The sequence below is a fragment of the Leucoraja erinacea genome, chromosome 2, assembly GCF_028641065.1.
Source record: "Leucoraja erinacea ecotype New England chromosome 2, Leri_hhj_1, whole genome shotgun sequence".
Classification (NCBI taxonomy): Eukaryota; Metazoa; Chordata; class Chondrichthyes; order Rajiformes; family Rajidae; genus Leucoraja; species Leucoraja erinaceus.
The window spans coordinates 108339964-108355369 of record NC_073378.1 but is presented as its reverse complement, the minus strand read 5'-3'; the positions used below and the strand labels follow the sequence as shown (position 1 = coordinate 108355369).

Genomic DNA, 15406 nt, shown 5'->3' with positions numbered 1-15406 from the left:
TACAGACTTGCTTGGTAAAGTCAACCACCATCTCAAACCATAGTGTCTACTAGGAGACCACAAATGAAGGCACACGTGCAAACCGGCACTCCATTAAAATCTGATGCACGGCAACTCTACAGGATGAATAATAAGTACCAATGTTTCAGATGAGCATATAATTGTGATTTCGATTATTTACCATATTTTAAATCAATGAACAAATGAATTAATAAAATGAAATATTTTATTAAATGCAGATTGTATTTTGAATTACTATATGTATACACTAACATACTGCTACAATAAAAGCAATGGTGACATTTTCTTTGGTCGTGAGTTCAGGTATTGGACATAACTAGCACAGAGATATTTTTTACAATAAACCCAGGAACAGAAGTAATCTAAGGAGTCAGAATAGAAGACAAAATTAGAATAGACACAGATTATTGTCCAGGAAAGTAGTTGGTTACATTTATTGCAAAGTTTCCTGCTTTCAAATTATTATTTACACCAGTTTGTAAATAATTTAGGTTCTGTAGATTGGCAGGCTTATAACTGCATTATTTTCAAAACGTCAGTCAGCAAGAGCAAGATTCTTTGATTGAAGTTTCTCCATTTCTTGTGAGATGTGTGTTTCAATGACATCACACCGGGCCAAGTGAGTCTGTTGCCAAAACAAATTAATGCATCACCAATAAAAGTAAAATAATTTGGTAACATCATTATTTTGGTTACTTTAAAAAAAAAGACCAAATGTTGAAAGTTTTGTGCGCTGGCTACTATACCAACAGTAGAAATTTGCTATTGTGTTTGTTTGTTTTTTCTATGACATTATGAATGAGTTTCATTCTATTTCTTATTAGTCAACAAATGTGAAAGTCTATAAGGCACAAACCCATTCTGATGCCAGATTGCACACAGTGCACAGATTTATCCGCAACACGTTTGGCTGCTGGCTAAGCAGAACAATTGTATAGTCATCCAGTTGTGGCTGTTGTAGGATGAAGACACCATTTGCTTATATGGAATGAGCGGCAATATCCGATTGAGTATGATGTATTGGGGAAACCAGTGCAATATCAAATTTCCTCAGGTCTCATACTTTATTAACTAAATATTTGAATATGCTCTAATCCAGAGATCTCTTCTGCCATGATTTGGGAAATATAGCTAACAATTGTTCCCATCCAGATCAAATACTGTACCTTAGTAGGAAATCTGAGATATTCAGATACATGGATGATGTTGGTAAAAGTAAATGCTGCTTATTCCAGGATTTTTATCATTACTAAATCTGAGCACATTGCATGATTTTCAAATTTCCTGAATTAGTTCTAAATTTATCATTTAAATTGAAGCAGTTTTCTCTTTTTCTAATCTTTCAATTAAAAATTTCCTGACTCTTATCTATTTCCATAATCACCTCTTGGGATCCACCTTTTACAAGCTGAGAAACCAAACTAACTTTTTTTCTTGTACTATAAATTCCTGACACTAGGATTACAAACCCACAAACTCAGTATACAAAAAGAAAATCTCACCTGGATATTCTTCACTAGACCTTTTCTTCTGTGCCTGCAGTCAGTAAATTCATCTGGCAAATTCTGAACATAAAAATGTAATATTTTATTTGTAAGAAATAAAAATCAAACTGCACACGTCCCGTTTAAAAATGAAGCGTAGTTTAGACATTCCTAAAAGAGACCAATTCACTGTGACTATCTGATATGTTTTTTGTAAAATCTGCTGAGATTATATCCATATCTATGTTCCTCCAAACTACAATGAATCAAAACAGCACTGATCCATATGAAACAAAATCTCTAGTTAATACAAATATCATTTTCTCAATATGTTCATTATTAATGTCAGTACAGTACAGCACAGAAATAAGCCCTTAAGCCCATCATGTGCAAGCCTACGTTTTTGCTGATCTACACTAATTCTATTTGCCCTCATAGAGACTATCCTTCTGTCTTGCTACCTGCATTGAAAGGACATCCATAATATCAGTACCCAAGAAGAGCAAAGTGACGTGCCTCAACAACTACCAACGTGCCGCACATACGTCCATTGTGATGAGGTGCGTCGGGTGGTTGGTTATGACACAAATCAACTCCTACCTTAGAGATTTCCTGGATCTCCACCACCCCCAGCCTTTGACACTGCTAGTAAAAAAAGAGTCGAGCCTACCCAATCTCTCCACATAACTAAAATCTTCCAATCCAGGCAACTTCCTAGTGAATCTCTTCTGCTCTCTCTCTCTCCAGCACAATCACATCCTTCCTAAAGGGTGGCGATGTGGCAATCATAATTGCACACAGAATTCCAAGTATGGCCTAACCAGTCTTGTAAAATTGTAACATAACATCTCAACTCTTATATTCTATGCCCCCTGACCTGTGAAGGCAAGCACACCCTTGGCCACTTTCACCACCCTATTGACTGGTATTGTCACTGACAGGGAACTATTGCCTTCGAGCCGTATGTCTCATTGTTCATCAACCTTCCGTTGTGCTGTACCATTCATGTATATATCCTACCCCAATTTTGACTTGCCAAAAGAATCACCTTCCACTTGTCAACATTAAATTCCATCTTCCACTGCTTTGCCCAACTTTCCATCTGATCTATATCCTGCTGTAGCCTCAGAAAACCTTCCTCGCTATAAATTGCCCATCAGTTTCATAATTTATAAGAAACTTCCACCATCTCATGTTTAATCAACACGCATGGTATTTAGTTTAAAGTCATACAAAATCATAGTACCAATCCCAGATTTACAATTGTAGCAAAAGCTTTTGGGGTAAAATACAAGTTATATTACTGTGTATATTTGTATATCAATCAACCAAAGATAAGTAGTGAGATTCATTACAATCAGTTTGTCTAGTACCAAGAAAGATGGCTTCCTTAAAAAAAAGTCACATTATTGCTTTTAAAATGTTATTGCACATAGTGCACTAAATGTTTGGGAAAAAAAAAAATTGGAAAAAAAAAGTAATAGCAGACTAGTCCTCTGAAAATAATGCCCAACAATACATGGTTTGTTGATAAATGGAATTGAGGATCATGAATAGAACTGAAATGGAGACAAATCATAATCAAGGAAACCCTCAGGTTCTCAAGCCCTTCTCACCGGTCTACCAGATTATGGAATAGGTAAATAGAGTACCTCAACTCCATTTACCTATTTTGGTTTATACGAGTCCTAATGAAGGGTTAGTATTACCTCCTCAGTTTTGAATTCCAGCACTGGAGATGGATGGCAACATTCCTTCAGCTTTCTTATAGGAAGGGGCAGCATTTATTGTCCATCTGTTTTTGCCTTGATGTGCTGGTGGGGAGCCCCCTTCTTGCTTGCTTGCTTGCAGCAGTTTGATACAACTGTTTGCTTTGGTAGATCAGCCGAATCAACCACAGTACTGTGGGTCTATACATAGTGCATCAGTGAACCAGGTGGATTTTGAATCAACAATCTAGTAATTTCACACTGATGCTAGCATTTTATTTAACATTTATAAATTAACTAAATGTAAATTCTTAAGATGACATGATGAGATTTGAACACATCTCTGGATTATTAGCCGAACCTTGAGAATGCCAATTCCATCCATAATTACTTACTACTTAGTTGATTTTGGATCCAATTTGTAAATATGTAATATCATGGGTCCCTAGAGCACCTAATTTCTCACCATTTAGAAAATACTTAGTTTGCCCTTCAAGAATCCTTGATGTCTTTCAATTTTCCCACTATCTGGTTGCTGTTCCCATGCACATAACTTAACCATGCCAAATGTGCACAATTTACTCTTCCTCTGCAAATCCAAACCACCTTTGTGTTACATAATTACAATTTCCACATAAATCTGCATGATTTAACTAAATTGACATCAGTTATATTTCTCTTGTCAAACATCTACAATAAAATTAATTTCCAAAATACGGACATTTCAGGGAGGCAAAAATGTTATTTAAACAGAAAGAAATGCTACTTAGCTAGACAATAACAATGATCAGACCTACAATTATTTACCTAAAATCTAGAAAATTATAGTCTGCGAATAGTTAATTGTAGCACAATCTCAGACATAGCATCTCAAACATTTTCCCGTCACAAATGCTTGAAAACTAACTAATTAATCAAAGTCCTGTCCATTTGAACGCAAAAGCAAGTGTCTGAATGAAAGTTTAAACAATGATTTAAATAGAAAAATAGATAATTTAAGCTAATGAGAAACACTCATTTTTAGTTGAACAACATTTGCCTTCTAAGGTCAATTATATGGACAAATCATTAACATGCAGTCATTACTCTTACCCACCATAGCATCAATCTGTTCAAGAAACCTCATATACTGTTCGGTTATGCTTTTCTCTTTCTTCTCTAATTTACTTAATGCAGCAGATCGAAGATCACGGGCTAGGAACCCCTGGGTGACATGAGAATAAAAAATATCAACTCAACATTCTTCCCCTAAACATCCAACATAACATGCTAAACCGAAAACAAAACTACTGGAGGAACTTGGCATCAGACCCTGTATCATGACCATGGTAGGGAACCTATATTACCGGATATTGAGCCTGACTTACACTTATAATGCCATATTTGCTCAGCTGCAAATGCATCATTAAACCCATCTCCTCCACTTACAAAACCAACAAGTACAAGCAGTTTATTGACTTATTTTGCAACCAATCATAGCTTCTCTTCTTATGCTGATAAGTTTATTTCTTTCTCATCTACGTACCTTCCCTTGGTAACAGCATCAAAAGTGTAAGTTTCTTCATCTACTTGTGTATTTCAACTAGGCTCCGAGGTAAATAAGCATACTATTTTTAATGCTTTCTGCAGCTCTGCAGCCCTGAAGGTCTGATTTTCAAAGCATTTCTCCCCTATTTAAACATTCTTATAAATTAAGCTCTTTGACTAAGCTATAGTTATCTACCCAAATGTAAATTTTCCACTAAAATGCTCAATTGTTTAATAAATCCAGGTCATTATACAGAAGAAACAAGGAACAGCAGATGCTGGTTTGCACAAAAGGACACAAAGTGCTGGAGTAACTCATCAGGTCAGGCAGCATCTCTGGAGAAGAAGGTTAGATGATATCTCAGGTCGGGCTGCTTCTTCAGTCTGGAGGAACCGTGTTCTCTCGAGATGCTGCTGAGTGACTAGCAATGTGTCTTTTCAGGTCTGTATACCGCTCCCAAAAGCAGTGAAACTTTTAACCATGTATTCACACCACTGCTAGTGAGCTAAATATGGAAGCAATTATTTGCACACTAGAAACAAAATAACAGCAGTTTTATTATTTTCTTTTCAGATACCAAAAGGTGAAAGCAAAAAAATATGCTCACATTCTGAATGCCTGTCAGCTCCACATTAATTTCTTCAAGCTTACGTGATAACTGTTCTATAGATTTTTCCAACTCCTTTAACTTCTTTAATTCAGCTTCTTCCTCTGGACTGTTCTGTGAATTCAGAGAAAACAATCCAATCAGGCAGCCTAGTTCATTAAGGACTTAGCATTGAAACTCGAAGAACTAAAAATAGTGCGTTCAGAAAAATATAATTGTTATGTATGCACATTCAAGTAAAACGTTACACACACTCTGATAAAATTAAAACTACATCTGTTTTTGGTGAAATTTGGCCACGTTAGAATATTGCCCCAAATTTCTTTATTATCCAAATTAATTTTCTTACTGTCCTATAAACAATAGAATAGACTTTAGGCCCTAGTTTATCATTTAATTTGTGGGATGGTATCTTAATAATTCACCTCTTATACTGACATGAAGTGCCAGCCTAAATAATGGCCCAGAAAATGCATCAACATAAGGGAAAGCTATCACAAACAAGCTGAATAAAACCTACTAAATAAAATATTTCAGTCAGCTAATCCATGTGTCCAGCTTTCAATCACAATGATTCTATCATTCATAAACTTGCTAGTAAAACCATTAAAACAAGGCTCTTCTTAAGCATTGCTTTTCACTGATTTTTTTTAAGTACATTCCACCAGCTATAGAATCCCATAACAAAACAAAACCCAAATAACTGCCTGCACCTTCACACATACATGGAGCCCTTCTAAACCCCCACAAATTTGAATCAACATAGTATCCTTCTCATTCAGAGGCCCAAGAGCTACATATAAACAAAAGCAAAACACCATATTTGTCAATAAATTAACCTGTCCTGCCATTAATACTAATTTAGTGACCATGAACTTACAAGAGTTGCAGGAAGATCAGAATATGTAAACCACTTTCAGGAGCTTTAATGACACAGTAAAAGAAACAAGTTGACTTTGTAGTATCATTGGCTCTTTAATCAAAATAAGTTTTAACATCCTGATAGATTGTAAAAGAGATACTTTTTAAATTCTGAAAATCAAACATCCAATTTTAGAAATTAATTGTATTGATGAATAAGCTGACATGTAGAACACAAGAAACAGGAGTTGTCCATGCAGTTCCTTAACTTGATCCAACAAGTGTGTCCTCTAACTCACACCCACATTCCCGAAAATCCTCAGTGTTTCAGTGTCCAAAAATATATCACTCTCAACTTTGCAAATATTCAACGACTGAATATCCACAGAACCCTGGTGCAGGGATATTCAAAGTAACCCAACTGAGTAAAGAAATATGTCCGCTTTCCTCTACCACATAATAAATCTCTTGTCTAGAAATTCTGCCTCCAGTTCCAGATGTCTCAGAAACAACATACCAGCATTTACCTTCTCAGAATCTATATATTTCAGTGAGATTGTTTCACATTTTTTTAAACTCCAATCAACATAGGCCAATCTCACTAAACTTCTCCTCATGCCAGGGATCTGGCAAAGCTCTGCTGCATCACCAGGAGTAGCATTCCTTGGGTATGGTGACTAAATTGTGCACAGTAGTACATACTCTTTTCAGCAAGACTTCCTGAACCTGTACTCAATGTTAACACACTTGCAATAAAAGACAACGTTGCCTATCTCTTCTTAATGTTTGCTGCACCTACGCATTAACTAACTTTGTTTCATGGTAGAAAGAAAGTACGCCAATTGTTTACTATTTAAAGCATTGTTTCACTTTACTTCTCACCAAAAAGGGGCATGATAGATTCTCAGCTGGATAAAATGCCAGATAGAGCACAAATTATGGGGTTAATTATTAATTAATTCTCGCAGTTACTGTGTACAACATATAGCCATTGGATTGGACATTATAACTGTGCGAGTCGATAAGTTGGACTTTCAGTGATGCTGTGCTTCACTACGGCAATAGGAAGAAGTCACAGACCTTGTCACTCTAGATTATCCTTGTTCACTTTATGAACTTAGAGCATTAGATCAGATAGTTTCCATGTGTATACTGACAAAAACAAATAAGATAGCCCTGGTAAACAAAGAAGAAGGAACAGAAATCAAAAAGCATTTCCTTAAATAGGTATACATAAATTATACGGTCAAATCGCAGGCAAGGTTTTCGAAAACATTCCACGAAACATAGAAAGATAGATTTGTACCTTTTTACCAATCATCATTATTTTACAGCCATTTTTAACACCAAGAACTGACAATGGTTGGTCCATCTCTTTAAGAGATTTACCTATATGACAGAAACAAAAAAACATTAAAATGTTGTTACTTCCACTCACACATTTTAGGAAACAATTTTGTTGATCATTTGCATGTGATATTTGAATTATATAAAAGCCTTTGGCACCCTGTCTGTTACAGTGCTGCATTAATATTCAGCGTGTCTTTGAATTATAAAAGGAATGGTATTCCAAAAAGATGGATGATCTTATCAAGTACAGCCTAGTGATTTGAAATAACAGAACATGCAGAGAAAATGTTATCAGGCAACATCTGTGAAGGGAGAAATATGATTAATCTTTTAGGTTGAGGAAAGTCAATGACCTGAACCATATGAACCATTCGCTGTAAACCAATTCCGCCTTACCTATCTATCAAGTATTTCCAGCATTTTCTATTTTTAATTCCAGATTTTCAGCAACTGCAGTATTTTGTTTTGGGACATGAGGCAATTTGGTGGTCCAGACAGAGTGAAAAGTCATTTTTGTTAGCTATCCAGTAAAATGTTGGGATACAGTGCCCTCCATAATGTTTGGGACGAAGACCCATCATTTATTTATTTGCCTCTGTATTCCACAATTTGAGATTTGTAATAGAAAAAAAAAAATCACATGTGGTTAAAGTGCACATTGTCAGATTTTAATAAAGGCTATTTTTATACATTTTGGTTTCACCATGTAGAAAACAGCAGTGTTTATTTCCCTGGAACCTCTTCTCTCTGATGATTTTGCCACCAACTAAAATGTAACTTACAGTGGCAATTAAGATATAAACTAGCACATCTTCAGGATGAGAGGAAATTGAAGCACATGAGAAAAACACACACAGTTACATGGAGTATGCACAAACTCAACAGTTAACATTGAAGCTAAACATAAAACTTGGGAAGTGGAGCTGAGAGGCACCTGCAACCCCGCCCCAGCAAGTTTGTTTCATATTATCATGCCTAAAATGCAAGATGGATTGAGTGCTTACTCTGCAATGTGTTATGAACACAATTTAAATCTTAACGTGTAAACTTCTAAACATTAGAAAGTGGTTGTGGTCCAAAACGCTATGCAGAAAGGGTAGCAATAGAAACACTTACCCTGTTTAGAAAGTAATTGCATGTGCACTTGAAGACTTGTAATCTGCAAACCAATGGACCAGGCCACTACAAGCGACATCAAGACTGCTTGAGTTCAAAACGCATTGAACACATTGCAGCTTTAAAGAAAAATCAGCCTATCAATGAAGTCTGCATTAAATTAGATGGAATTAGACTCAAAGCCGCGGAGTGTGTTCGATCTGTCCCTACATCGGAGCTTCGATCATCCCGGCAAGACGCTTGCACATCGGGCTTTCCGTAGCGGCGACTACAGACGGTCAAGGTCCATGACCACGGGTGAACAAAGGAGGAAGACCAACTCACCTTTATTACCTTCCATCAGTGAAGAATGCTATGGTGGATGTTTGTGTTAAATTCTATTGTGTGTTGTGTTCTATTTAATTATATGGATGCATGGTAACTAATTTCACTGTACCTTAATTGGTGCATGTGACAAATAAATGTGAATAGACAATAGACAATAGGTGCAGGAGTAGGCCATTTGGCCCTTCGAACCAGCACCGCCATTCAATGTGATCATGGCTAATCATCCCCAATCAGTACCCCACTCCTGCCTTCTCCCCATATCCCCTGACTCCGCTATCTTTAAGAGCCCTATCTAACTCTCTCTTGAAAGTATCCAGAGAACCGGCCTCTGAGGCAGAGAATTCCACAGACTCACAATTCTCTGTGAGAAAAAGTGTTTCCTCGTCTCTGTTCTAAATGGCTTACCCCTTATTCTTAAACTGTGGCCCCTGGTTCTGGACTTCCCCAACATCGGGAACATGTTTCCTGCCTCTAGCGTGTCCAAACCCTTAACAATCTTATATGTTTCAATGGGATCCCCTCTTATCCTTCTAAACTCCAGGGTATACAAGCCCAGTCGCTCCATTCTCTCAGCATACGACAGTCCCGCCATCCTGGGAATTAACCTCGTAAACCTACGCTGCACTCCCTTAATAGCAAGAATGTCCTTCCTCAAATCATGAACCTTGGTGGACCTTGTTTTTTTTTTCTCCCCTCAACCTCTGACGTTCCAGAGAAAACAATCCAAGTCTATCCAGTCCCTCCCTGTAGTTGAAACCCTCTTATCCAGGCAGCATTTTGGTAAACTTCCTCTGTACGCACCCAAAAGCTTCTACATCTTTCCTGTAAAAGGGCGACAAAAACTGCACATAATATTCCAAATGCGGCTTAACTAAAGTCCTATAGAGCTGCATCAAGACTTCTTGACTATTATATTCAATACCCTTAACAATGAAGGCAAGCATACCGTCCGCCTTTTTTACCACCCTATCTACTTGTGTTACCACCTTTAGTGAGCTATAACCTGGACTCCAAGATCCTTCTGCACATCAATGCTGTTAAAGGTGCCATTATTGTATATTCTCTCCTTACATTCAACCTCTCCGCCCATTTCTGCTACTGATCTATATCACACTGTATCTTTTGATAGCCTTCCTCGCTGTCTGCATCTCCTCCAATTTTGTCACCAGCAAACTTAGTAACCAACCCATCTACATTTACATCAAGGTCATTTTATATATATATATATATATATATATATATATATATATATCATAAACAGCAGATCCCTGTGGAACTCCACTGGTCACAGACTTCCAGCCACAATAGCAACTTTCCATCACAACCCTCTGTCTTCGTCATCGTGAACCCCATACATCTTCATCGTCTACAACAGCCTACCATGAGGCCATTTATCAAAAGCCTTCCTGAAATCCACGTATACAACATCCATCCACTCAATTATATCTGAATATCCTCATCATTAATTCACAGATCAGCCCAATTTGGAAACACAGAACAAGGGGACAACGGTCAAGGCAAGTTAGCATATACACCGTGCATCCTACCAGTAAAACACACAGACCTTTACAGATCAGTTTCTGCAATTGCTGGGGTACCCCGGTAACTTGCGCAATGACTGCTGCCATGTCCTGTAGCGTTGGCTCACCGCCTTCCCGTTCTGCTGCAATCTCGATCTTATGTTTCGAACTACCTAACAATGAAACACACACATCCACATCAGTAGACATCTTTGCATTTTATTACTTATCACATTTACTAATTTTGCAATGTATATTTCTGCGGCACAATTCCCATATATTGCAAACACAATGACATTTAATGAACAGGTGTAAGTGTATTTTTGCCCGTGTCCCTATATTTTACGACGAGTATTCCATCGGCGACAAATGGATGGACGGCTTTATGCCCAGTGTTTACACCACCTTTAAGCATTCAGCCTCCCCAGAGTACCCCTCCATCTCTCTCCTCAAATGCAGATTAGTTTCTGCACCAGTCGCCCTCTGCTGCAGAAGTGTTGCAGCTGTGCCGGGTGCGGGAGCTGGAGCAGGAGCAGGAGCAGGAGCAGGAGCTTGAGCTTGAGCTGCCCTGGGGCTGGAGCAGGAGCAGGAGCAGGAGCAGGAGCTGGAGCTTTAGCTGGAGCAGGAGCTGGAGCTGGAGTTGCCCTGGGGCTGGGGCTGGGGGTCCCCGGGTCCCCGGGTCATGCCCACGCGCTGCTGCTGCTGCCGCCCTGTGCTCACTCGGCAACGGCAGCTCTTGCTGCAGCAGGAAGGAGAGTCACCGTGGGCAATGCACGGCCCCCACTGTGAGCCTGGGCATCATTACCGTGTATCAGAGTCAGTCCCACCACGTCGCCGGCCATCGCTGCTCCGCGCCCACACCGGCGTCGTGGCGGAAATGATGGGCCGCGCGGACCTGAAGGAGCTCCGGAGCGGCCGCCATCTTTGTGTGGGGCAGTCCCGGGCCCGGTCCCGGGCGCTCATGGGGGAGTGGAGTGGCCGCCATCTTTGTGCGGGGCAGACCCAGTCCCGGTCCCGGGCGCTCATGGGGGAGTGGAGTGGAGGGGGCAAAGGGTTTCCTGGTCCATGCAGCCCAGCATCCTCACAAACAAGGAGAGCAACTGTTCTAGGCATCACGTCCTCCTTCACCAAACAGATTCAGATTCAGATTCAGATTCAATTTTGAACCAAACAGCGACAATTACAATTTAAAAAACTACAAAATCAAATAATGTTTTTTTTTTTTAACAAATATAAACATAAAATTAAATGCTGGAAATTTGAAATTAAAACAGAAAATGTCAAAATCAGTCAGATGGTCAGACAATATTTGCGAAAAATATTTTTTTTAATTTCAGATTTCTGGTATCTACAGCTTTTTTTGTGCATAACATGCCAACTTATATACTCAATACCATGACTGACGAAGGCCAAAGTACCAAAAGCCTTCTTGACGACGCTATCTACCTGTGACGCCACTTTCAAGGAACTATGCACCTGCACTACTAGATCGCTCTGCTCTATAACCCCCCCCCCCCCCCCCCCCCCCCAGCGGTCTGCCATTCACTGTGGAGGAGCTGCCTAAGTTTGATCTCCCAAAATGCCAAATCTCACACTTATCTATATTAAACTACATTAACTATTCCTCCTCCCGCTTTGACTTTCCATGTTCTCCAGCGGGAAAACTCTTGGGTCTTCAGCAGCTCCTGGATCTCCCGTGCTGCATTGAGGGTTATCAACATTAGTTTATCAAAAGATACATCAGACCCTTCGCCCCACCGAGTCGATGCCCATCATCAAGCAGACGTTCACACTAGTTCTACGTTACCCCAATGCTCGCATTATTCGCATCTACAACCTACAAACTTGGTGGAAACCCACGCGGTCACAGAAAGAATATGCAAACCCGACAGCACCCGAAGCCAGGATCGAACCCGGGTGCCTGGCGCTGTGAAGCAGCAACTCTACCTCTGCGCCACTGTGCCGTGCTGAACACGGATTTGAAATGCACCAAAATATTGGACGGATCATGTTGCGACTCCCATTTGCCTTTCTGTGAAATAAATCAAGTTGTCGATATGTTCACACCACCGGCGCCATGTCGGTGTGAACGTCACAGACTGTTTTGAGGTGAAAGCCAGTCTTGAGCAGCAGCGGCAGCGGCCGACACAGACCGCACTGGCTCAGCATCAAGCCGGCTCAGGGCCAGGGCTCGCACTGCACCCGCCCCAGGCCCGGCCCCAGCCCCAAGCCCCGCTCTCAACAAATGCTGACTACCGCCCGGCCCAGAGACAACTGCCTTAAAATGTGCAGGTGGGGCTGCACCGAAATAAACACGGTAAATATCTTTATGTCTCTTAGGCACATGTTATAATTTAACACGGAACCAATGAATGCGAGTGCTCCTATTTCTGTAGTGATTAAAGGCAAGCTGGGAACCTTATAAATTACAACGAGATAAAGATTTTTTACCTCGGGGATTAATGTTTATATATAGAACGGAAATGGGTGAATATATTTCGTCAACAAGAGAGGAGTCATACTCGATTCTGCAGACACAAGGAGATGGAAACTTGAGTAAAACCCAAAGTGATGGAGTCAGTCGGTGATCAGGCAGCATCTGTAGAGGAAATTGACAGAGTCGATGTTTCTGTCCGGGACCCTTCAGAATCAGCAGCGGGTGGAACTTCATAAAGTTTAAGAACTTGTACAAATCAGATCTGGTTACTCTTTATACCAATGTTTCAAAGTGCAGGTCATCGATTGCCGTAGAAAACACCGTTGGAAAAGGAAGAACAACAGCCAGAGGTGACCACACGCTTATGATAGCACATGTGAAAACACGTTGACATGCAGAAGCGCAGATATTCTGATAATTGTTTAGAAGAGGTTTGAGAAGGTTCATACTGAAACACTGTTGCTGGCGTTCAGTTAATTGAAGTGTGTTATTCGAACGGGGGTTTCTTTAGAATTTTTACAACACCTTGAGCATTACAAAACATCTCCAAAGTGTCTTCACTGTCAACATTGCACTGAGCTTCTAGGAGATCTGAGGGTCAGCGACATGAAAAACTGCAGATGGTGGAATCATGGAACAAACCACAAAGTGTTGGAGGAATTTAACGGATCAGGCAGCATATGTGGGAATGGACATAAAGGGGATGATTCCATACAGGGAGGGTAGTTTTATACACGATGGAGGAGAGAAGAATTTATATGTTAGGTTGCAAAGGTAGCTAAGATGTTAACCTGATGAAAAGAGTAGATATAGAATGAAAGCAGAATGAAAATAGCAACATTGCAATACAATATAAAAATGATGTTACACTCGCAAATGCTAATTATTTGTGACCTGGGCTGAAATATGAAATGCAATTGATATTAAAGCAGGATCCTATATATACTGTCACTTCTTCCTCTTTTTGTTCAGACCTATATGTGTAAATGGTGCGGGACCCGCTACTGTAAAGAATGTGGTAAGGGCGAATTTGTCGGCGAGATGTCCGCACCAACTAAATGCAGAGTATGCTTCGAGGTGAGAAAAAAATCAAAATCAATGCAACCTGCAATTCCAGCCAAAATCAAATATTTCCTGACCAGACCGCTGTCTACTTGAGTGAAGATATATATTTTAAATGGCATTGGGTAATAAATAGGTTGTGCCGTTTACTATTTATGTGTTGGTATTTATAAATGTATTTCTTACACTTTGGCAGACCTATTCCCAACCACATGGGTTAGAAGGTAGACATAAATGCTGGAACTCAGCGAGACAGGCAGCATCTCTGGAGAAAAGGAATGTGTGACGTTTCGGGTCGAGAACCTTAATCAGACTGATCGCCCGAAACGTCACCCATTCCTTCTCTCATGGGTTAGTCTTGTACAGCATGAATATAAGCCCTTTAGTCCGACTCATCCGTGCCAACCGAGATGCCTGTCTACGCTCATCATATTTCCTGCATTTAGCCTATTTCACTGTTCCTCTATCCATGTAAATGTCCAAATGCCTTTTTTTTTTACATTGTGATTGTATCTGCTTTTTTTTTGTTACCTCCTTGGCCTCTTCATTATTCTACCAAGCTTTGAATCATCAGCAAATGTAGCACCAATACATTTGCTTCTTCCACATCCATCATATAAATGGTAAAGATTTATTGACCCAACACTAACCATTGTGGCACACTGCTCATATCAACTTGCCAACCAAATAAATGGCCCATTGGAGGCTCTCCAATTCCCTGTTTGTCAGCAAATCTTCTATCCATATCAATATATTACTTCCTTATAAATCTCTTAATTCTCTGCAATAACCTTTTAAAGTGGCATTACATCGTGTTTTTTGGAAATTAAGTATCATACATGCACCATTTGTTAGATCTTCAATAAATTGAACAAATTGGATTTTGCAAATTCACACTGGCTTTACATGATTCTTTGAACTATAATAAGTGCCCTGCTAAAGCAAATTCAATATTACCTTCCAATGTTACCCCTATGAAGGATATCAAGCTGACATTTATTTTCATGCTTTCTGTCTTCCTACTTTTGTAATAAAAGAATTACATTTGCTATTTTCCAATTGAATAGAACTTTACCCAGATTCACGGATTTTTTATCAGAATTCGAAAAACAATACACCAACTATCTTATTAGCCACTTTTAAGACCCGAGGATGAAATCCATCAGGATCCAAAGACTAATGAGCACTCAGCTCCATCAGTATCATTTCCCCGAGTTTCTTAGTTCCCAATTCCTAGTTTATATCTATTTCTGTGATGTTGCTTCAATTCTTACAAAACTGATACAAATACCTATATATCTCATCTGCCTGATCTTTTTTGCTACTTGTTGTTCAGACTCACTTTCTAAAGGAACAAAGCTCTGTGATAATATTAAGTATATTT

General features: G+C 39.4%; 1 protein-coding gene across 1 annotated transcript; it reads right to left on the bottom strand.

The window, feature by feature from the left end:
• Nucleotides 1-208: 208 nt before the first annotated feature.
• On the bottom strand, nucleotides 209-11472 carry LOC129713698 (BAG family molecular chaperone regulator 1-like). Its single transcript, XM_055662953.1, has 7 exons — nucleotides 11329-11472; nucleotides 10568-10696; nucleotides 7517-7599; nucleotides 5350-5463; nucleotides 4311-4418; nucleotides 1524-1586; nucleotides 209-646 (listed from the first exon to the last, which is right to left on the bottom strand). Exons 1-7 carry the CDS (start codon nucleotides 11363-11365, stop codon nucleotides 557-559), a joined length of 624 nt encoding a protein of 207 aa, XP_055518928.1. The 5' UTR covers nucleotides 11366-11472; the 3' UTR covers nucleotides 209-556.
• Nucleotides 11473-15406: the final 3934 nt, after the last annotated feature.